This window comes from Ascidia mentula, chromosome 2 (genome assembly GCF_947561715.1).
Source record: "Ascidia mentula chromosome 2, kaAscMent1.1, whole genome shotgun sequence".
Lineage (NCBI taxonomy): Eukaryota > Metazoa > Chordata > Ascidiacea > Phlebobranchia > Ascidiidae > Ascidia > Ascidia mentula.
The window spans coordinates 16991611-17015102 of record NC_138567.1 but is presented as its reverse complement, the minus strand read 5'-3'; the positions used below and the strand labels follow the sequence as shown (position 1 = coordinate 17015102).

The following is a 23492-nucleotide window of genomic DNA, read 5'->3' as shown; positions in this document are numbered from 1 at the left end:
TTTGGTACATCTCTCTGCAAAGATTGCCCGAAGAAATACAAAATATACTCTCAAAAGAAGATTTTGACGACACAACGTGTTTTTGCACAACGTGTTACCACTGTATGGCAGGCGAGGAGTTAGGAGCGTTCGCGAGTTCAAATCACTGTGCGGTAAAAAAAAAAAAAAAAAGGTTGGCAAGCGTGGGCGGATGATTGGCATTGGCAGCATTGATCAAGCGCCCGACCCACATACCAAGAAGAAAACTTGATCGGGATTCGTGGCTAGGACATCCTGGGTTCAAATCCCGGTGTGGTAAAAAAAGAAAAAAAAAGGTTGGCAATGGCAAGGATCGCTTGGAAAGCTTTGGGTAGCTCGGGTACTTTTTACGGCAGCTCGGATATCATGGAATTGTGGTTCAACATTTTTTTTTGCAAAGATCACCTGAGTTTCCTCGATAACGTAACAACCTACATATTTTTCTACATGTACAGTTGAGAGTTGTAGTAATATTTAAAAAGACAGTAGTTTAATATCATTTTGCCACTGCAAATGTCAAAACGTTGTAATTTTGGCAGAATTCGTTTTGCATTACAACTAACAGGAGATAATATTACAAGTTTCTATAACTATGTCACGAAATGTTACATAATAACACCAGTAGAATCGTGATACTGAAACCAAACAATAAAATGACCCAACTTAACAAACATTGTACTGATAAAAGCAAAGACACTGATTGTATTATTTTACTTGAAAATTCGAGAATAAATATTTCATTTTGAGAAAAGCGAAAACGACCATAATGGCGGCCGTTAACACAGCGTCCATTCGACCAAGGAAAGCGTTATTGTTTTAAGAAGCGTAACACGAAATTGACGAGTGCCAGGACGCTGCAACCGTAAAAAAGCGTTCCTGTCAGTACACCCAAAACCGGTATTTAAATCTATTGTAAGGAGATCGGATTGCGTGTCATCGCCTGGGAGAGAAACACGGTCACGCCGATGCGCTAAGTCGATCGACCAATGAGAAAGAAGATGCAATGCCCTTCCCGGGATGCTTTCTACGCTAAATTATGGTTAGCCGTTAACGCAGCGTCCTGAGGTTATAGGAAAAAGACACTTCTGGTCCGGGTGAAGGGCCGACGTGAAAGGTTATGTCCGTTCTTGCCACCACTGCCTAGGAAGCAAAAAAAACTGTAAGACTCCGCGCTCCGTTGGTTCGAGAAGATGCAGCCCATGGAGCGATAGACACAATGGGACCATTACAGATTGTCTTCAGTGGTGATTAATACAATTTCTTTTTCAATCTTTTACGTTTACATTTTTTACGACATTTTTGTCAACTCTATTATTTCAACATTTACTTGCTTGATTCAATGTTTTTGTTAATTTATATTTTAATTCATATAATTGTCTTGAATGCAGCAGCCACCGCACGTAGATTTCGTATAGCTCCCTTTACCGCTCCCTCTCACGTGACACCGTTGGGCCAATTACTGTTTCTAAAAGAGTTTCTTTGCCTTTCTCTGTAGTATTCTGGGGCGAGGCAGCATATAATGCAGACCAATGTGAGATTATTTTTCCGTGTCATTTTGTAGATCTATATGTTGGTATTTTGAAATTGTGTGCAGATTTCAAACAAGATAATAAAAGTGGTATAACTGTTGTTATGCGTTTTTTACACGTTTTCATGAGTTCGTTATTGAGCAAACTGGCACAAAAATAACTCTAGAACTTCCTATTACACAAACTAACCTCACTAAACTGTTTTACAAACTATTTTCTTACAACGTTATGATACACCACCAATGTATTTACAGTGTCTCAAACCAAGTTACTTCGATAAATGCGATTATGACGTTTTAAATCACATTATAAAATCAAGATCAATTTTCAAGAATAATGCGGAATTTAATTTACGAAACAAAGTGATACAATTATCACATAATCTGGTTCGAGGTTTGTCACATACAATTTCATTCTTCTGCCTCCAGGTCGTCGCATTGACAGCGGCAGATTATAAAGGCAAGACAATGAATGATTAAAAAATCCACAAAAGTTATGTGACAGGAAGCATGGTGCGGTGATTGAGTATCACTTTGTGAAGTAAACATTTATATCGAAATTAGACGAGAAAATTATTCACGCAAAATCATAAGTTAAAGATATCTTGAACTTTTTTATCGATGTCAAAGTGCGAAGGCGTAATTGCACTAAAACATAACAGGAAATTTGGGATGAAATTACAGTTCGACTTTAAATTTTACAGTTCGACTTTAAATCAAGCGTATTTAGCCGTAACCCCTAACAATAGCCCACTGTCAACCATGTGAGTATGACGTCAGTTAATACGTACCAACCGTCGTACGGGCAGCATGGGCTTGTGGTTAGTCGTAACGTAGCGTCCTGAGGACCTGGAATAGCGTTGTTGCAAAGAGCGTAACAGTTTTTCAGTAGGTTGTAGTTTATTAAAATAAAATGTTTTATTTCTTCCAAAGCATCCCCGATTATATACGTGACCTGATCTATCTGCACCAACCATTAAAAATTACGAACTGTGTAAATTAGGCATTTTCCTACAGGTATGATAGAACTTGTCCAAACAAAGACTGTAATCGGTTGGAGTGTAAAAATATACCATCTGTTCACACCCAACCACGTGGTATATTTTTACACTCCAACCGAATATAGTCTTTGTTTGGACAAGTTCTATCATATCTGTAGGAAAATGCCTACTTCACACAGTTCGTAATTTTTTAATGGTTGAAATAGTTAGGCGACCAGCCAATGGCAAAAACACAATCAATTAATACTTGTAGCGTTGCCGGCGAAGAACAAATATGCATCACATGAATTGGATTTTGCACTTAAAAACTTTAAATTTAACTAGGGACATTCCATAACTTATCAAATTCAAACCTCGGCATGAACATGAAAAAAGGAAAAACCACTTCACACAACAGCAAATTCTACAAAACTACTGATATAAAAGCCACGGCATTACGTATGAACTAGCTTCTGTACAACTCAAATACAAGCAAAATAGGTGGACTGGTGAATTATGGCATCAGTCAAGGCTACCATTTCCTCATTGAATTGTGCAGTGTTTTCTTTTCTGAAACCAAAGAAACAACTTTTACTGCTAACTCTTACACTTTACTTAATATCAAAATGGACATCATACAAAAAGACCAATTCAATGCTAATCTTTCTGTTTACCTTTGCAGGTTTCATCAGCTTTTCTAATTGATCAATTCGTTGCAAAAGTTTTTGAATTTTCTAAAGAAGAGTATATGATTTGTCTGATGCAAATTGCCACAATAGCTACCCTTACAAGTGTTGAATGTTGATTTTTTACATCTTGTTCATGTCGCAGTTCCTCTTTTACTTTAAATAGCCTTATGTATTCATTTTGTTTTATTTTTGTTTGTTGAGTCAGTAATTTCCTTTTTTTTGATATGTTTATATCCCCGCCAATTTTTTTTTTTTGATCAAAACTGTCTTCAGTTTTAGTTCGATAATATGCAGCTTCCATTTCAAACTCTTTTTCAGATTTAGCCGTTTCCATGATCTATAAAAGGTAAGATACAAATTTAGGCAAGTTATTGACCACGTATGAAAACTGACATCTCACCTTTTGCAATTGTTTGTCATAATTTTCAATCTCTAGGTCGATGAGATGGTTTAATTGAAATTCCATCAGCTCCTAATTTGCAAACATGTTAAAGGGGAAAGTGTTGGAATTTCGCATTGTAACAAACCTCACTGAGTTCTTCTGGACCTGGTATATTATCTTTGAGGAGAATCTCTGCGCATCCCACAACAATTTCAAGCATCTGTTCTCCTGTGGTATCGCTACCAACAACATTAATTGGATTTGCAGTTTCAAGCAAATGATCAAATAATTTCTCGCAATATGACATAAATTCCTGTCCGATTTCTGAGAATGAAAATTTCGACGATTTACTATGTTGAAAATAATTGCTGTCAACCAAAGATTTACGTTCAATGACAATTTTTGGTGCATCTTTGCCGCGAACCCTCACTTTTTCACTTGGAGATGGAAGAGTGCAACATTTAACGCTTGCAAAGAGCTGGGAGAGATTTTTGATATTTTCCCTTGATTCAGCGGCAATGTCGGGCGTCGTAAGGATTTCATTGAAATACTTTTCACCTCCTTTCATTCCAAAACCTATATCAGGATCTTCAAAATCGCGCAGCAGAAACAGAATGTTCTGTTGAGTATAATATTTACATGTGCTAGAGGTTTTTCAATTACGAAAACGTAAACAAGATTGTGTTGCTGCGATTTTCATGCTATAAAAATGATTTTTACTGTAGACTATATCTTTTTTTATGCGTGGGTATCTGAGTCTTTCTGGCAAAATTCGCCCTATGGTGCGTGCGAAGTATATTAATATTGCGAAATTAGATTTTTGCACTTGTTTTAAAAAATTTAAATGCTCATTTTGATTAATAACAAATGTCTAGGAAACATTCGTTTCAGGTTAAAATCTTTCAGTCTTCTTTAATTAGATATATATATTTCGCTTCGTTAAAAGCATCATCAGTGTCTATAAAAGCAAATTAAGAATTAGGTTCAAATAAAATAAAGTAAAGGCTCTCCACTACCTCACAACACGCCCTTTACACAACTAAACACCTGCCACATGCAACGGTGTCCTTATTTTTGTAAAAAATTAATATACAAAAAATGATTTTACCGCGGTGCAAATGATGTTTTTTTGTTTTACATTGTTTTAAGCAGATACTGTTTCTTTATCTTTCCCGTGTTTTATCACCACCGTGTTTTTATTTTTTTCCTGTGTCCATCTTTTCCGTGGTTTCTCAACGCTTCCACCCGTTGCATGTGGCAGGTTTTTAGTTGTGTAAAGGGCGTGTTGTGAGGTAGTGGAGAGCCTTTACTTTATTTTATTGGAACCTAATTCTTGATTTGCTTTTATAGACACTGATGATGCTTTTAACGAAGCGAAATATATATGTAAAGAAGACTGAAAGATTTTAACCTGAAACGAATGTTTCCTAGACAGTTGTTATATATATATTAAGGTGGAAATCTTCAGGACCAAATAGCAACAGAATGGGAAATGATTCCCAGAATCAATTCTCAAGCATTTTTATTAATGTGTAGATACACGAGAAATATTGCATTCATTTTTACTTTCTACTGTTAAGCTTACCTGAAACATTGTTGAAGAGTTTTTATCTTTTGCCCACTTTGCAGATCTGGTCCAAAACTAAGTAAATATTATTTTTTTTTGAATTTTACTATTCCTATACACCAAAAAAAAAATGTAAAATTACCAAAAGAAATTTCTTATATTTGGTGACAATTTACCTCTAGATTTGCAATATCGTTGGCTTGGATTTGTTTCATCTGGTTAAACACAACATGGGAACTCATAATTGTGGCTAGAGCAATTATTTGAGTGCACTCTGTTACCGTAGTTTTTAAATCGAACATGCCTTGTGTGTCCATGAGATAGAGGGCAATCTAATATGCAATTAAATTTTTTTTAATTCCTAGAAATTTACTAACTTAAAAACAGCTGTTAATTAAGTAGAAAGCACTCAAACAATTTAGCAAAACTTCACACACATCCTTGTTGTTTCTTTTGATCCATAAAGGAGTGTCCAAAATCCAAATTCCTTCTGTCTTTCTTGCCGAGCCTCCTTGATATGGAAATCCCTCGAACAACTCCTCCACTTTTTTGGGAATCTTGAAGGTGGTTATTCCCAACTAAACAAAACAAGAATATTACGTACAATTTTGTTATACGGCAACTTGCAGCGTTTTGTCATCCACAGACAACTTGAAAAGTGCATGTACTGCCTTTATCGTCAAACATTACCGATTTCAGCAATGAATTTACACACAATAATGGGATGAAAGAAGTATAATCAAGTTTAAAACTAAAAGAAATCAAGTTTCAACGTGAACGTGTATACAAGAACCAAAAATACCTCATAAAGATATAATACATTTGAAAACAGTTGATTCGTACCTTTTCTTTTAAATAACGCAGGAAAAGATTTAGAAAAAATGATTTTCCTTTTCTTTGGTCGCCACAAACAGTTATTATGGCCACAGGGTATTTCATGGCCGGTTTAAGAACCTCTGCAAGCACTTCCTTGTGAAACGTCATCTTCCCATTTGTTTTTGACAAAATTTGCTTTGATTTAGAACCTTCTCTATGCAATTTATATTTGACAACAAATTTGGTTGTCATTTCGTCCAACACTTTTGGAACCAACGCCATTTTTCTTCCTAAAATAAAAAGTGGTAAATCAAATACCACATCAAATTTGTTTGTCATGAGCACACATTTCTAAAAATCGATTTCAACGCTCGTTCACAGGTCATGTTCGGAAAAAACAATAGACGATATATTTCATGTAATAATGTATGTCAATTTAACACAGAAAATTCAATTTCTTCCTGTCTCTGAACAGTTAACAAACAAGAAAAACATTTTTGGAGGGTTTACGTCAAAGCCGTATATTTTATGTGACTTTCGTTTTTTGTGGCAAGGTTGGTGCTTTAATGATGAGGGTTCTGTGGCCTTAAAGGCGTATAATGTGCTTTAAGGGTGTGTAACCGACAGTGGTTCGATATATTAGTAGTCGAAACAAACAGTTTACCCAACCCGAAACGCGATTTCCAACAGGGGCGCCAAGCCCCACCGTATACATGCAGTCTACCCTCTACCAATATCCAACCACTGAATCAGAGACTCGCGCTAATTAACCTCCAAATAATTAAACACCAAAATCTAAATCGATAAAAGATAAAAATAAAGGGTTAAAACAACATTCGTTCTATCTGGACGCTATCACAAACCAGTATCAAACTTATATCATCCACAACAAGAAACTCTGTATTCAAAACAACCGCGCACAGCCGACGCCTCTTTATAAGCTAGCAGTGGAAAACTACCAGCTTTGCCACACATCATTCAGCGCCTGCATCCCAACCAATCAGCTTGTTACACTACTGCCACGCAGCCAAAACTACTGAAGTGTATACAACTTAGCCTGAAACGCTGGGTGAAATGCCCGCTATGCTTTTCAACAAACGTTTTTCAAATTGTATTGGAGCAAATTAGTACGAACGTAAGAGACCCCGCTGAATTCCATTGTTAGAAATTAAGGCGTAAAATTGTTTACGGTTTGAGGTCATGGTTACTTTGCGGTACGCTAAAAGGGTCCTTATGGTTGAATGGGCACAAAATAAACCTTTCCATTAGTTACGGACCATACAAAATTGACTGTTTTTTTAGATTTTAACAGTACGCATGTTAGTTTGTGTTCTCCGGTGCACAAGGATTTGGTATTTATCATCATAAATTTGTGAAAAATAGCCATAAAGCTACGTCACTACCGACGACCGGCTTGGCGTAAACGAAGTGTGATGTTTTCAAACTGTTCACACACCGCTCATCTCTTCCTTTCAAACGTTCGCTTCACAAATGTCTGGCATTCTATTCTGCATGCTTTCCACGTCAACGGCTATGTAATAAGAGAAATGTTATCTTGCCTGCCTTGTGTCATATCCAACGGCACTTATGAAGAATAATATTGCACACATTAATTGGAAGACTGAGATCATTTACAATCGAAAGACGTCAGACCTTAAATTTTCCAACGACCGCAGGGAAAAACCTTTAAACCAACAAATCCGAACCGAGGTGAAGGATGCTGTACTTCAGTGGCAATTGTTTAAGTTCGACAATACATTATAATCCGCCGCAATTAACCACTAGTTAATTTACCGCATAGTACGAAACTAGAAATATTAAAAACATTATATTACGTCACCACAAAGATGAGGTTAAAGCTATCACATCACACCCAATATGGCTTCATTCGAAAAACATCGTCTTTATGAAGTTCTGAGTAATGTCGTTGCTGCTGTACTTGCTTTGCTTTTAAGCGACTCGAAAAATCACATAAATATGGAACGATTAATTCCTGCCAGGCACGCAGTTGCTATGAAACTGCCAACATTTTGGACACAGCAACCAAGAATACGGTTGCGCTACGAAGCATATCTGCTGATGAAACGAAAAATTCCACGTTGTTTTATCCCTTGATCAAGCAAGCGCTGGTTGGCTATTGGATTTATTGGAAAACCCACCGTATCACGATAAGTATAATTGCCCAAAGCAGCGGTTAATAAACACTTGTGACTGCTCGGATTATCAAATGGCGCGTAAATTGTTACATACATCTGAACTTTGAGACCGATCACCAGCAGAATTAATGGATGACATGATGTCATTGTTAGGCCGCCATAAATTGTGTTTTTCATTTTTGGTACATCTCTCTGCAAAGATTGCCCGAAGAAATACAAATTATACTCTCAAAAGAAGATTTTGACGACCAACGTGTTTTTGCACAACGTGCTACCACTGTATGGCAGACGAGGAGTTAGGAGCGTTCGCGAGTTCAAATCCTGGTGCGTCAAAAAAAAAAGGTTGGCAAGCAGCATTGGTCAAGCGCCCGACCCATATACCAAGAAGAAAACCTGACCGGGATTCGTGCCCAGGATGTCATCCTGGGTTCAAATCCCGGTGTGGTAAAAAAAAGAAAAAAAAGGTTGGCAATGGCAAGGATCGCTTGGAACGCTTTGGTTAGCTCGGGTACTTTTTACGGCAGCACGGATATCGTGGATTTGCGGTTCAACAATTTTTTTTGCAAAGATCACCTGAGTAACAATACATATTTTTCTACATGTACAGTTGAGAGTTGTAGCAATATTTAAAAAGACAGTAGTTTAATATCATTTTGCCACTGCAAAAGTCAAAACGTTGTAATTTAGGCAGAATTCGTTTTGCATTGCAACTAATAGGAGATAATAATACCAGTTTCTATAACTATGTCACGAAATGTTACATAATAAACACAGTAGAATCGTGATACTGAAACCAAACAATAAAATGACCCAACTTAACAAACATTGTACTGATAAAAGCAAAGACACTGATTGTATTATTTTACTTGAAAATTCGAGAATAAATATTTTATTTGGAGGAAAGCGAAAACGACCATAATGGCGGCCGTTAACACAGCTTCCATTCGACCTAGGAAAGCGTTATTGTTTTAAGAAGCGTAACACGAAATTGACGAGTGCCAGGACGCTGCAACCGTAAAAAAGCGTTCCTGTCACACGTGAAGGAATAAACTGTTTCTCACCATCCGGATTATGGGTTTTAACATTCGCCCCTCATTAAAACTTTCATTTTGAAGTATTTAATTCCCAAAAAATGCGCCGCAACAAAGTTACGGAAGAAACTAAGAAGCATCTTTTTTTAACAAACGTTGACAATGACTTTATTTGGGACATTCAAACGAGGCTGAAAACCTGCACGAAATGCAATTCGATGAGATAGTTATGAAAGCCAAAGCGATCGAAGCTAACCCCACTAGCCAATGCGCATTGAGAAGCCAATTAGTCAACCGAATCCAAAGGAAACAAAAACATGGCTCTAGCAGTACATGCTTACACGAACGCAGCCGACGCAGCCATTAAGAATGAGATGAAGCTTCTTGCTTTGTGCGGGGTCTCAAGGACCGTCAACTAGTGGACTTCAACGGTCCGGCCCGCCGAGATTATGTCCATTTATGTCTGTACAACCCTCATCGCAGGTAAACCCCTCCCAGCAAAGTCCGACACCAAGCAAATCACGGGTAACCGTGCCGGGAATAGCACAGACGTACACCCAAAACCGGTATTTAAATCTATTGTTAGGAGATCGGATTGCGTGTCATCGCCTGGGAGAGAAACACGGTCACGCCGATGCGCTATGTCGATCGACCAATGAGGAAGAAGATGCAATGCCCTTCCCGGGATGCTTTCTACGCTAAATTATGGTTAGCCGTTAACGCAGCGTCCTGAGGTTATAGGAAAAAGACACTTCTGGTCCGGGTGAAGGGCCGACGTGAAAGGTTATGTCCGTTCTTGCCACCACTGCCTACTGCTAGCACAAAAATAACTTTATAAGTTCCTTTTACACAAACCAACCTCACTAAACTGTTTTACAAACTATTTTCTTACAACGTTATGCTACACCATCAATGTATTTACAGTGCCTCAAACCAAGTTACTTCGATAAATGCTAGTCATGACGTTTTAAATCACATTATAAAATCAAGATCAATTTTCAAGAATAATGCGGAATTTAATTTACGAAACAAAGTGATACAATTATCGCACAATCTAGTTCGAGTTTTTTTCACATACAATTTCACTCTTCTGCCTCCAGGTCGTCGCATTGACAGCGGCAGATTATAAAGGCAAGACAATGACGCGATTAAAAAATCGACAAAAGTTATGTGACAGGAAGCGTGGTGTTGTGATTGAGTATCGCTTTTTAAAGTAAACATTTATATCGAAATTAGACGAGAAAATTAGTCATGCAAAATCACAAGTTAAAGATATCTTGAACTTTTTTAACGATGTCAAGTGCGAAGGCGTTATTGCACTAAATCATAACAGGAAATTTGAGATAAAAATGTTGCAAAATTGTACTGCCAATCCTATTTACAGTTCGACTTTAAATCAAGCGTATTGAGCCGTAACCCCTAACAATAGCCCACTGTCAACCATGTGAGTATGACGTCAGTTAATACGTACCAACCGTCGTACAGGCAGCATGGGCTTGTGGTTAGTCGTAACGTAGCGTCCTGAGGACCTGGAAAAGCGTTGTTGCAAAGAGCGTAACAGTTTTTCAGTAGGTTGTAGTTTATTAAAAATAAAATGTTTTATTTCTTCCAAAGCATTCCAGATTATATACGTGACCTGATGTATCTGCACCAACCATTAAAAATTACGAACTGTGTAAATTAGGCATTTTCCTACAGGTATGATAGAACTTGTCCAAACAAAGACTGTAATCGGTTGGAGTGTAAAAATATACCAACTGTTCACACCCAACCACGTGGTATATTTTTACACTCCAACCGAATATAGTCTTTGTTTGGACAAGTTTTATCATACCTGTAGGAAAATGCCTACTTCACACAGTTCGTAATTTTTTAATGGTTGAAATATTTAGGCGACCAGCCAATGGCAAAAACACAATCAATTAATACTTATAGCGTTGCCGGCGAAGAACAAATATGCATCACATGAATTAGATTTTGCATTTGAAAACTTTAAATTTAACCAGGGACATTCCATAACTTATCAAATTCAAACCTCGGCATGAACATGAAAAAAGGAAAAACCACTTCACACAACAGCAAATTCTACAAAACTACTGATACAAAAGCCACGGCATTACGTATGAACTAGCTTTTGTACAACTCAAATACAAGCAAAATAGGTGGACTGGTGAATTATGGCATCAGTCAAGGCTACCATTTCCTCATTGAATTGTGCAGTGTTTTCTTTTCTGAAACCAAAGAAACAACTTTTACTGCTAACCCTTACACTTTACTTAATATCAAAATGGACATCATACAAAAAGACCAATTCAATGCTAATCTTTCTGTTTACCTTTGCAGGTTTCTGCAGCTTTTCTAATTGATCAATTCGTTGCAAAAGTTTTTGAATTTTCTAAAGAAGAGTATATGATTTGTCTGATGCAAATTGCCACAATAGCTACCCTTACAAGTGTTGAATGTTGATTATTTACATCTTGTTCATGTCGCAGTTCCTCTTTTACTTTAAATAGCCTTATGTATTCATTTTGTTTTATTTTTGTTTGTTGAGTCAGTAATTTCCTTTTTTTTGATATGTTTATATCCCCGCCAATTTTTTTTTTTTGATCAAAACTGTCTTCAGTTTTAGTTCGATAATATGCAGCTTCCATTTCAAACTCTTTTTCAGATTTAGCCGTTTCCATGATCTATAAAAGGTAAGATACAAATTTAGGCAAGTTATTGACCACGTATGAAAACTGGTGTCTCACCTTTTGCAATTGTTTGTCATAATTTTCAATCTCTAGGTCGATGAGATGGTTTAATTGAAATTCCATCAGCTCCTAATTTGCAAACATGTTAAAGGGGAAAGTGTTGGAATTTCGCATTGTAACAAACCTCACTGAGTTCTTCTGGACCTGGCATATTATCTTTGAGGAGAATCCCTGCGCATCCGTCAACAATTTCAAGCATCTGTTCTCCTGTGGTATCGCTACCAACAACATTAATTGGATTTGCAGTTTCAAGCAAATGATCAAATAATTTCTCGCAATATGACATAAATTTCTGTCCGATTTCTGAGAATGAAAATTTCGACGATTTACTATGTTGAAAATAATTGCTGTCAACCAAAGATTTACGTTCAATGACAATTTTTGGTGCATCTTTGCCGCGAACCCTCACTTTTTCACTTGGAGATGGAAGAGTGCAACATTTAACGCTTGCAAAGAGCTGGGAGAGATTTTTGATATTTTCCCTTGATTCAGCGGCAATGTCGGGCGTCGTAAGGATTTCATTGAAATACTTTTCACCTCCTTTCATTCCAAAACCTATATCAGGATCTTCAAAATCGCGCAGCAGAAACAGTATGTTCTGTTGAGTATAATATTTACATGTGCTAGAGGTTTTTCAATTACGAAAACGTAAACAAGATTGTGTTGCTGCGATTTTCATGCTATAAAAATGATTTTCACTGTAGACTATATCTTTTTCTATGCGTGGGTATCTGAGTCTTTCTGGCAAAATTCGCCCTATGGTGCGTGCGAAGTATATTAATATTGCGAAATTAGATTTTTGCACTTTTTTTAAAAAATTTAAATGCTCATTTTCATTAATAACAACTGTCTAGGAAACATTCGTTTCAGGTTAAAATCTTTCAGTCTTCTTTAATTAGACATATATATTTCGCTTCGTTAAAAGCATCATCAGTGTCTATAAAAGCAAATTAAGAATTAGGTTCAAATAAAATAAAGTAAAGGCTCTCCACTACCTCACAACACGCCCTTTACACAACTAAAAACCTGCCACATGCAACGGTGTCCTTATTTTTGTAAAAAATTAATATACAAAAAATGATTTTACCGCGGTGCAAATGATGTTTTTTTGTTTTACATTGTTTTAAGCAGATACTGTTTCTTTATCTTTCCCGTGTTTTATCACCACCGTGTTTTTATTTTTTTCCTGTGTCCATCTTTTCCGTGGTTTCTCAACGCTTCCACCCGTTGCATGTGGCAGGTTTTTAGTTGTGTAAAGGGCGTGTTGTGAGGTAGTGGAGAGCCTTTACTTTATTTTATTGGAACCTAATTCTTGATTTGCTTTTATAGACACTGATGATGCTTTTAACGAAGCGAAATATATATGTAAAGAAGACTGAAAGATTTTAACCTGAAACGAATGTTTCCTAGACAGTTGTTATATATATATTAAGGTGGAAATCTTCAGGACCAAATAGCAACAGAATGGGAAATGATTCCCAGAATTAATTCTCAAGCATTTTTATTAATGTGTAGATACACGAGAAATATTGCATTCATTTTTACTTTCTACTGTTAAGCTTACCTGAAACATTGTTGAAGAGTTTTTATCTTTTGCCCACTTTGCAGATCTGGTCCAAAACTAAGTAAATATTATTTTTTTTTGAATTTTACTATTCCTATACACCAAAAAAAAAATGTAAAATTACCAAAAGAAACTTCTTATATTTGGTGACAATTTACCTCTAGATTTGCAATATCGTTGGCTTGGATTTGTTTCATCTGGTTAAACACAACATGGGAACTCATAATTGTGGCTAGAGCAATTATTTGAGTGCACTCTGTTACCGTAGTTTTTAAATCGAACATGCCTTGTGTGTCCATGAGATAGAGGGCAATCTAATATGCAATTAAATTTTTTTTAATTCCTAGAAATTTACTAACTTAAAAACAGCTGTTAATTAAGTGGAAAGCACTCAAACAATTTAGCAAAACTTCACACACATCCTTGTTGTTTCTTTTGATCCATAAAGGAGTGTCCAAAATCCAAATTCCTTCTGTCTTTCTTGCCGAGCCTCCTTGATACGGAAATCCCTCGAACAACTCCTCCACTTTTTTTGGAATCTTGAAGGTGGTTATTCCCAACTAAACAAAACAAGAATATTACGTACAATTTTGTTATACGGCAACTTGCAGCGTTTTGTCATCCACAGACAACTTGAAAAGTGCATGTACTGCCTTGGTCGTCAAACATTACCGATTTCAGCAATGAATTTACACGCAATAATGGGATGAAAGAAGTATAATCAAGTTTAAAACTAAAAGAAATCAAGTTTCAACGTGAACGTGTATACAAGAACCAAAAATACCTCATAAAGATATAATACGTTTGGAAACAGTTGATTCGTACCTTTTCTTTTAAATAACGCAGGAAAAGATTTAGAAAAAATGATTTTCCTTTTCTTTGGTCGCCACAAACAGTTATTATGGCCACAGGGTATTTCATGGCCGGTTTAAGAACCTCTGCAAGCACTTCCTTGTGAAACGTCATCTTCCCATTTGTTTTTGACAAAATTTGCTTTGATTTAGAACCTTCTCTATGCAATTTATATTTGACAACAAATTTGGTTGTCATTTCGTCCAACACTTTTGGAACCAACGCCATTTTTCTTCCTAAAATAAAAAGTGGTAAATCAAATACCACATCAAATTTGTTTGTCATGAGCACACATTTCTAAAAATTGATTTCAACGCTCGTTCACAGGTCATGTTCGGAAAAAACAATAGACGATATATTTCATGTAATAATGTATGTCAATTTAACACAGAAAATTCAATTTCTTCCTGTCTCTGAACAGTTAACAAACAAGAAAAACATTTTTGGAGGGTTTACGTCAAAGCCGTATATTTTATGTGACTTTCGTTTTTTGTGGCAAGGTTGGTGCTTTAATGATGAGGGTTCTGTGGCCTTAAAGGCGTATAATGTGCTTTAAGGGTGTGTAACCGACAGTGGTTCGATATATTAGTAGTCGAAACAAACAGTTTACCCAACCCGAAACGCGATTTCCAACAGGGGCGCCAAGCCCCACCGTATACATGCAGTCTACCCTCTACCAATATCCAACCACTGAATCAGAGACTCGCGCTAATTAACCTCCAAATAATTAAACACCAAAATCTAAATCGATAAAAGATAAAAATAAAGGGTTAAAACAACATTCGTTCTATCTGGACGCTATCACAAACCAGTATCAAACTTATATCATCCACAACAAGAAACTCTGTATTCAAAACAACCGCGCACAGCCGACGCCTCTTTATAAGCTAGCAGTGGAAAACTACCAGCTTTGCCACACATCATTCAGCGCCTGCATCCCAACCAATCAGCTTGTTACACTACTGCCACGCAGCCAAAACTACTGAAGTGTATACAACTTAGCCTGAAACGCTGGGTGAAATGCCCGCTATGCTTTTCAACAAACGTTTTTCAAATTGTATAGGAGCAAATTAGTACGAACGTAAGAGACCCCGCTGAATTCCATTGTTAGGAATTAAGGCGTAAAATTGTTTACGGTTTGAGGTCATGGTTATTTTGCGGTACGCTAAAAGGGTCCTTATGGTTGAATGGGCATAAAATAAACCTTTCCATTAGTTACGGACCATACAAAATTGACTGTTTTTTTAGATTTTAACAGTACGCATGTTAGTTTGTGTTCTCCGGTGCACAAGGATTTGGTATTTATCATCATAAATTTGTGAAAAATAGCCATAAAGCTACGTCACTACCGACGACCGGCCTGGCGTAGACGAAGTGTTATGTTTTCAAACTGTTCCCACACCGCTCATCTCTTCCTTTCAAATGTTCGCTTCACAAATGTCTGGCATTCTATTCTGCATGCTTTCCACGTCAACGGCTATGTAATAAGAGAAATGTTATCTTGCCTGCCTTGTGTCATATCCAACGGCACTTATTAAGAATAATATTGCACACATTAATTGGAAGACTGAGATCATTTACAATCGAAAGACGTCAGAACTTAAATTTTGAGGTTGCCAACGACCGCAGGGAGAAACCTTTAAACCAACAAATCCGAACCGAGGTGAAGGATGCTGTACTTTAGTGGCAATTGTTTAAGTTCGACAATACATTATAATCCGCCGCAAATAACCACTAGTTAATTTACCGCATAGTACGAAACTAGAAATATTAAAAACATTATATTACGTCACACAAAGGTGAGGTTAAAGCTATCACATCACACCCAATATGGCTTCATTCGAAAAACATCGTCTTTATGAAGTTCTGAGTAATGTCGTTGCTGCTGTACTTGCTTTGCTTTTAAGCGACTCGAAAAATCACATAAATATGGAACGATTAATTCCTGCCAGGCACGCAGTTGCTATGAAATTGCCAACATTTTGGACACAGAGACCAAGAATACGGTTGCGCTACGAAGCATATCTGCTGATGAAACGAAGTATTTCACGTTGTTTTATCCCTTGATCAAGCAAGCACTGGTTGGCTATTGGATTTATTGGAAAACCCCCCGTATCACGATAAGTATATTTGCCTAAAGCAGCGGTTAATAAACACTTGTGACTGCTCGGATTATCAAATGGCGCGTAAATTGTTACATACATCTGAACTTGGAGACCGATCACCAGCAGAATTAATGGATGACATGCTGTCATTGTTAGGCCGCCATAAATTGTGTTTTTCATTTTTGGTACATCTCTCTGCAAAGATTGCCCGAAGAAATACAAAATATACTCTCAAAAGAAGATTTTGACGACACAACGTGTTTTTGCACAACGTGTTACCACTGTATGGCAGGCGAGGAGTTAGGAGCGTTCGCGAGTTCAAATCACTGTGCGGTAAAAAAAAAAAAAAAAAGGTTGGCAAGCGTGGGCGGATGATTGGCATTGGCAGCATTGATCAAGCGCCCGACCCACATACCAAGAAGAAAACTTGATCGGGATTCGTGGCTAGGACATCCTGGGTTCAAATCCCGGTGTGGTAAAAAAAGAAAAAAAAAGGTTGGCAATGGCAAGGATCGCTTGGAAAGCTTTGGGTAGCTCGGGTACTTTTTACGGCAGCTCGGATATCATGGAATTGTGGTTCAACATTTTTTTTTGCAAAGATCACCTGAGTTTCCTCGATAACGTAACAACCTACATATTTTTCTACATGTACAGTTGAGAGTTGTAGTAATATTTAAAAAGACAGTAGTTTAATATCATTTTGCCACTGCAAATGTCAAAACGTTGTAATTTTGGCAGAATTCGTTTTGCATTACAACTAACAGGAGATAATATTACAAGTTTCTATAACTATGTCACGAAATGTTACATAATAACACCAGTAGAATCGTGATACTGAAACCAAACAATAAAATGACCCAACTTAACAAACATTGTACTGATAAAAGCAAAGACACTGATTGTATTATTTTACTTGAAAATTCGAGAATAAATATTTCATTTTGAGAAAAGCGAAAACGACCATAATGGCGGCCGTTAACACAGCGTCCATTCGACCAAGGAAAGCGTTATTGTTTTAAGAAGCGTAACACGAAATTGACGAGTGCCAGGACGCTGCAACCGTAAAAAAGCGTTCCTGTCAGTACACCCAAAACCGGTATTTAAATCTATTGTAAGGAGATCGGATTGCGTGTCATCGCCTGGGAGAGAAACACGGTCACGCCGATGCGCTATGTCGATCGACCAATGAGGAAGAAGATGCAATGCCCTTCCCGGGATGCTTTCTACGCTAAATTATGGTTAGCCGTTAACGCAGCGTCCTGAGGTTATAGGAAAAAGACACTTCTGGTCCGGGTGAAGGGCCGACGTGAAAGGTTATGTCCGTTCTTGCCACCACTGCCTACTGAGTTCGTTATTGAGCAAACTGGCACAAAAATAACTCTAGAACTTCCTATTACACAAACTAACCTCACTAAACTGTTTTACAAACTATTTTCTTACAACGTTATGATACACCACCAATGTATTTACAGTGTCTCAAACCAAGTTACTTCGATAAATGCGATTATGACGTTTTAAATCACATTATAAAATCAAGATCAATTTTCAAGAATAATGCGGAATTTAATTTACGAAACAAAGTGATACAATTATCACATAATCTGGTTCGAGGTTTGTCACATACAATTTCATTCTTCTGCCTCCAGGTCGTCGCATTGACAGCGGCAGATTATAAAGGCAAGACAATGAATGATTAAAAAATCCACAAAAGTTATGTGACAGGAAGCATGGTGCGGTGATTGAGTATCACTTTGTGAAGTAAACATTTATATCGAAATTAGACGAGAAAATTATTCACGCAAAATCATAAGTTAAAGATATCTTGAACTTTTTTATCGATGTCAAAGTGCGAAGGCGTAATTGCACTAAAACATAACAGGAAATTTGGGATGAAATTACAGTTCGACTTTAAATTTTACAGTTCGACTTTAAATCAAGCGTATTTAGCCGTAACCCCTAACAATAGCCCACTGTCAACCATGTGAGTATGACGTCAGTTAATACGTACCAACCGTCGTACGGGCAGCATGGGCTTGTGGTTAGTCGTAACGTAGCGTCCTGAGGACCTGGAATAGCGTTGTTGCAAAGAGCGTAACAGTTTTTCAGTAGGTTGTAGTTTATTAAAATAAAATGTTTTATTTCTTCCAAAGCATCCCCGATTATATACGTGACCTGATCTATCTGCACCAACCATTAAAAATTACGAACTGTGTAAATTAGGCATTTTCCTACAGGTATGATAGAACTTGTCCAAACAAAGACTGTAATCGGTTGGAGTGTAAAAATATACCATCTGTTCACACCCAACCACGTGGTATATTTTTACACTCCAACCGAATATAGTCTTTGTTTGGACAAGTTCTATCATATCTGTAGGAAAATGCCTACTTCACACAGTTCGTAATTTTTTAATGGTTGAAATAGTTAGGCGACCAGCCAATGGCAAAAACACAATCAATTAATACTTGTAGCGTTGCCGGCGAAGAACAAATATGCATCACATGAATTGGATTTTGCACTTAAAAACTTTAAATTTAACTAGGGACATTCCATAACTTATCAAATTCAAACCTCGGCATGAACATGAAAAAAGGAAAAACCACTTCACACAACAGCAAATTCTACAAAACTACTGATATAAAAGCCACGGCATTACGTATGAACTAGCTTCTGTACAACTCAAATACAAGCAAAATAGGTGGACTGGTGAATTATGGCATCAGTCAAGGCTACCATTTCCTCATTGAATTGTGCAGTGTTTTCTTTTCTGAAACCAAAGAAACAACTTTTACTGCTAACTCTTACACTTTACTTAATATCAAAATGGACATCATACAAAAAGACCAATTCAATGCTAATCTTTCTGTTTACCTTTGCAGGTTTCATCAGCTTTTCTAATTGATCAATTCGTTGCAAAAGTTTTTGAATTTTCTAAAGAAGAGTATATGATTTGTCTGATGCAAATTGCCACAATAGCTACCCTTACAAGTGTTGAATGTTGATTTTTTACATCTTGTTCATGTCGCAGTTCCTCTTTTACTTTAAATAGCCTTATGTATTCATTTTGTTTTATTTTTGTTTGTTGAGTCAGTAATTTCCTTTTTTTTGATATGTTTATATCCCCGCCAATTTTTTTTTTTTGATCAAAACTGTCTTCAGTTTTAGTTCGATAATATGCAGCTTCCATTTCAAACTCTTTTTCAGATTTAGCCGTTTCCATGATCTATAAAAGGTAAGATACAAATTTAGGCAAGTTATTGACCACGTATGAAAACTGACATCTCACCTTTTGCAATTGTTTGTCATAATTTTCAATCTCTAGGTCGATGAGATGGTTTAATTGAAATTCCATCAGCTCCTAATTTGCAAACATGTTAAAGGGGAAAGTGTTGGAATTTCGCATTGTAACAAACCTCACTGAGTTCTTCTGGACCTGGCATATTATCTTTGAGGAGAATCCCTGCGCATCCGTCAACAATTTCAAGCATCTGTTCTCCTGTGGTATCGCTACCAACAACATTAATTGGATTTGCAGTTTCAAGCAAATGATCAAATAATTTCTCGCAATATGACATAAATTTCTGTCCGATTTCTGAGAATGAAAATTTCGACGATTTACTATGTTGAAAATAATTGCTGTCAACCAAAGATTTACGTTCAATGACAATTTTTGGTGCATCTTTGCCGCGAACCCTCACTTTTTCACTTGGAGATGGAAGAGTGCAACATTTAACGCTTGCAAAGAGCTGGGAGAGATTTTTGATATTTTCCCTTGATTCAGCGGCAATGTCGGGCGTCGTAAGGATTTCATTGAAATACTTTTCACCTCCTTTCATTCCAAAACCTATATCAGGATCTTCAAAATCGCGCAGCAGAAACAGTATGTTCTGTTGAGTATAATATTTACATGTGCTAGAGGTTTTTCAATTACGAAAACGTAAACAAGATTGTGTTGCTGCGATTTTCAGGCTATAAAAATGATTTTCACTGTAGGCTATATCTTTTTCTATGCGTGGGTATCTGAGTCTTTCTGGCAAAATTCGCCCTATGGTGCGTGCGAAGTATATTAATATTGCGAAATTAGATTTTTGCACTTTTTTTAAAAAATTTAAATGCTCATTTTCATTAATAACAACTGTCTAGGAAACATTCGTTTCAGGTTAAAATCTTTCAGTCTTCTTTAATTAGACATATATATTTCGCTTCGTTAAAAGCATCATCAGTGTCTATAAAAGCAAATTAAGAATTAGGTTCAAATAAAATAAAGTAAAGGCTCTCCACTACCTCACAACACGCCCTTTAAACAACTAAAAACCTGCCACATGCAACGGTGTCCTTATTTTTGTAAAAAATTAATATACAAAAAATGAATTTACCGCGGTGCAAATGATGTTTTTTTGTTTTACATTGTTTTAAGCAGATACTGTTTCTTTATCTTTCCCGTGTTTTATCACCACCGTGTTTTTATTTTTTTCCTGTGTCCATCTTTTCCGTGGTTTCTCAACGCTTCCACCCGTTGCATGTGGCAGGTTTTTAGTTGTGTAAAGGGCGTGTTGTGAGGTAGTGGAGAGCCTTTACTTTATTTTATTGGAACCTAATTCTTGATTTGCTTTTATAGACACTGATGATGCTTTTAACGAAGCGAAATATATATGTAAAGAAGACTGAAAGATTTTAACCTGAAACGAATGTTTCCTAGACAGTTGTTATATATATATTAAGGTGGAAATCTTCAGGACCAAATAGCAACAGAATGGGAAATGATTCCCAGAATCAATTCTCAAGCATTTTTATTAATGTGTAGATACACGAGAAATATTGCATTCATTTTTACTTTCTACTGTTAAGCTTACCTGAAACATTGTTGAAGAGTTTTTATCTTTTGCCCACTTTGCAGATCTGGTCCAAAACTAAGTAAATATTATTTTTTTTGAATTTTACTATTCCTATACACCAAAAAAAATGTAAAATTACCAAAAGAAACTTCTTATATTTGGTGACAATTTACCTCTAGATTTGCAATATCGTTGGCTTGGATTTGTTTCATCTGGTTAAACACAACATGGGAACTCATAATTGTGGCTAGAGCAATTATTTGAGTGCACTCTGTTACCGTAGTTTTTAAATCGAACATGCCTTGTGTGTCCATGAGATAGAGGGCAATCTAATATGCAATTAATTTTTTTTAATTCCTAGAAATTTACTAACTTAAAAACAGCTGTTAATTAAGTAGAAAGCACTTAAACAATTTAGCAAAACTTCACACACATCCTTGTTGTTTCTTTTGATCCATAAAGGAGTGTCCAAAATCCAAATTCCTTCTGTCTTTCTTGCCGAGCCTCCTTGATACGGAAATCCCTCGAACAACTCCTCCACTTTTTTTGGAATCTTGAAGGTGGTTATTCCCAACTAAACAAAACAAGAATATTACGTACAATTTTGTTATACGGCAACTTGCAGCGTTTTGTCATCCACAGACAACTTGAAAAGTGCATGTTCTGCCTTTGTCGTCAAACATTACCGATTTCAGCAATGAATTTACACGCAATAATGGGATGAAAGAAGTATAATCAAGTTTAAAACTAAAAGAAATCAAGTTTCAACGTGAACGTGTATACAAGAACCAAAAATACCTCATAAAGATATAATACATTTGAAAACAGTTGATTCGTACCTTTTCTTTTAAATAACGCAGGAAAAGATTTAGAAAAAATGATTTTCCTTTTCTTTGGTCGCCACAAACAGTTATTATGGCCACAGGGTATTTCATGGCCGGTTTAAGAACCTCTGCAAGCACTTCCTTGTGAAACGTCATCTTCCCATTTGTTTTTGACAAAATTTGCTTTGATTTAGAACCTTCTCTATGCAATTTATATTTGACAACAAATTTGGTTGTCATTTCGTCCAACACTTTTGGAACCAACGCCATTTTTCTTCCTAAAATAAAAAGTGGTAAATCAAATACCACATCAAATTTGTTTGTCATGAGCACACATTTCTAAAAATCGATTTCAACGCTCGTTCACAGGTCATGTTCGGAAAAAACAATAGACGATATATTTCATGTAATAATGTATGTCAATTTAACACAGAAAATTCAATTTCTTCCTGTCTCTGAACAGTTAACAAACAAGAAAAACATTTTTGGAGGGTTTACGTCAAAGCCGTATATTTTATGTGACTTTCGTTTTTTGTGGCAAGGTTGGTGCTTTAATTATGAGGGTTCTGTGGCTGTAAAGGTTTATAATGTGCTTTAAGGGTGTGTAACCGACATTGGTTCGATATATTAGTAGTTGAAACAAACAGTTTACCCAACCCGAAACGCGATTTCCAACAGGGTAGCCAAGCCCCACCGTAAACATGCAGTCTACCCTCTACCAATATCCAACCACTGAATCAGAGACTCGCGCTAATTAACCTCCAAATAATTGAACACCAAAATCTAAATCGATAAAAGATAAAAATAAAGGATTTAAACAACATTCGTTCTATCTGGACGCTATCACAAACCATGCAGTATCAAACTTATATCTTCCACAACAAGATACTCTGTATTGAAAACAACCGCGCACAGCCGACGCCTCTTCATAAGCTAGCAGTGGAAAACTACCAGCTTTGCCACGCATCATTCAGCGCCTGCATCCCAACCAATCAGCTTGTTACACTACTGCCACGCAGCCAAAACTACTGAAGTGTATACAACTTAGCCTGAAACGCTGGGTGAAATGCCCGCTATGCTTTTCAACAAACGTTTTTCAAATTGTATTGGAGCAAATTAGTACGAACGTAAGAGACCCCGCTGAATTCCATTGTTAGAAATTAAGGCGTAAAATTGTTTACGGTTTGAGGTCATGGTTACTTTGCGGTACGCTAAAAGGGTCCTTATGGTTGAATGGGCACAAAATAAACCTTTCCATTAGTTACGGACCATACAAAATTGACTGTTTTTTTAGATTTTAACAGTACGCATGTTAGTTTGTGTTCTCCGGTGCACAAGGATTTGGTATTTATCATCATAAATTTGTGAAAAATAGCCATAAAGCTACGTCAC

General features: G+C 36.7%; 3 protein-coding genes across 3 annotated transcripts; all 3 read right to left on the bottom strand.

The window, feature by feature from the left end:
• Positions 1-1891: 1891 nt before the first annotated feature.
• Positions 1892-6266, bottom strand: LOC145889454 (atlastin-3-like). Its single transcript, XM_082980410.1, has 10 exons — positions 6008-6266; positions 5602-5742; positions 5341-5496; positions 5183-5239; positions 3985-4216; positions 3743-3921; positions 3616-3687; positions 3316-3552; positions 3201-3260; positions 1892-3096 (listed from the first exon to the last, which is right to left on the bottom strand). The coding sequence occupies exons 1-10, from the start codon at positions 6260-6262 to the stop codon at positions 3070-3072; spliced, it is 1416 nt and encodes a 471-aa protein (XP_082836536.1). The 5' UTR covers positions 6263-6266; the 3' UTR covers positions 1892-3069.
• A 3833-nt stretch (positions 6267-10099) lies between these two features.
• LOC145889340 (atlastin-3-like) lies at positions 10100-14568 on the bottom strand. Its single transcript, XM_082980277.1, has 10 exons — positions 14310-14568; positions 13904-14044; positions 13643-13798; positions 13485-13541; positions 12287-12518; positions 12045-12223; positions 11918-11989; positions 11618-11854; positions 11503-11562; positions 10100-11398 (listed from the first exon to the last, which is right to left on the bottom strand). The coding sequence occupies exons 1-10, from the start codon at positions 14562-14564 to the stop codon at positions 11372-11374; spliced, it is 1416 nt and encodes a 471-aa protein (XP_082836403.1). The 5' UTR covers positions 14565-14568; the 3' UTR covers positions 10100-11371.
• A 3435-nt stretch (positions 14569-18003) lies between these two features.
• Positions 18004-22374, bottom strand: LOC145889403 (atlastin-3-like). Its single transcript, XM_082980354.1, has 10 exons — positions 22116-22374; positions 21710-21850; positions 21450-21605; positions 21295-21351; positions 20097-20328; positions 19855-20033; positions 19728-19799; positions 19428-19664; positions 19313-19372; positions 18004-19208 (listed from the first exon to the last, which is right to left on the bottom strand). Exons 1-10 carry the CDS (start codon positions 22368-22370, stop codon positions 19182-19184), a joined length of 1416 nt encoding a protein of 471 aa, XP_082836480.1. The 5' UTR covers positions 22371-22374; the 3' UTR covers positions 18004-19181.
• Positions 22375-23492: the final 1118 nt, after the last annotated feature.

What these genes read in the sequence shown, in the direction of transcription:
- LOC145889403 (XM_082980354.1), bottom strand. Translation starts at nt 22,370, where the DNA reads ATGGCGTTGGTTCCAAAAGTGTTGGACGAAATGACAACCAAATTTGTT. An exon ending in TCAAAAGAAACAACAAGGAT is followed by an intron (nt 21,606 to 21,709) that starts GTGTGTGAAGTT and finishes ATTGCATATTAG; the next exon opens with ATTGCCCTCTATCTCATGGA. An exon ending in ACCAAAAATTGTCATTGAAC is followed by an intron (nt 20,034 to 20,096) that starts GTAAATCTTTGG and finishes TTTCATTCTCAG; the next exon opens with AAATCGGACAGAAATTTATG.
- LOC145889454 (XM_082980410.1), bottom strand. Translation starts at nt 6,262, where the DNA reads ATGGCGTTGGTTCCAAAAGTGTTGGACGAAATGACAACCAAATTTGTT. An exon ending in ACTCTTCAACAATGTTTCAG is followed by an intron (nt 4,217 to 5,182) that starts GTAAGCTTAACA and finishes TATACTCAACAG; the next exon opens with AACATTCTGTTTCTGCTGCG. An exon ending in GTCCAGAAGAACTCAGTGAG is followed by an intron (nt 3,688 to 3,742) that starts GTTTGTTACAAT and finishes TTTGCAAATTAG; the next exon opens with GAGCTGATGGAATTTCAATT.
- LOC145889340 (XM_082980277.1), bottom strand. Translation starts at nt 14,564, where the DNA reads ATGGCGTTGGTTCCAAAAGTGTTGGACGAAATGACAACCAAATTTGTT. An exon ending in TGCGTTATTTAAAAGAAAAG is followed by an intron (nt 14,045 to 14,309) that starts GTACGAATCAAC and finishes TGTTTTGTTTAG; the next exon opens with TTGGGAATAACCACCTTCAA. An exon ending in TCAAAAGAAACAACAAGGAT is followed by an intron (nt 13,799 to 13,903) that starts GTGTGTGAAGTT and finishes ATTGCATATTAG; the next exon opens with ATTGCCCTCTATCTCATGGA.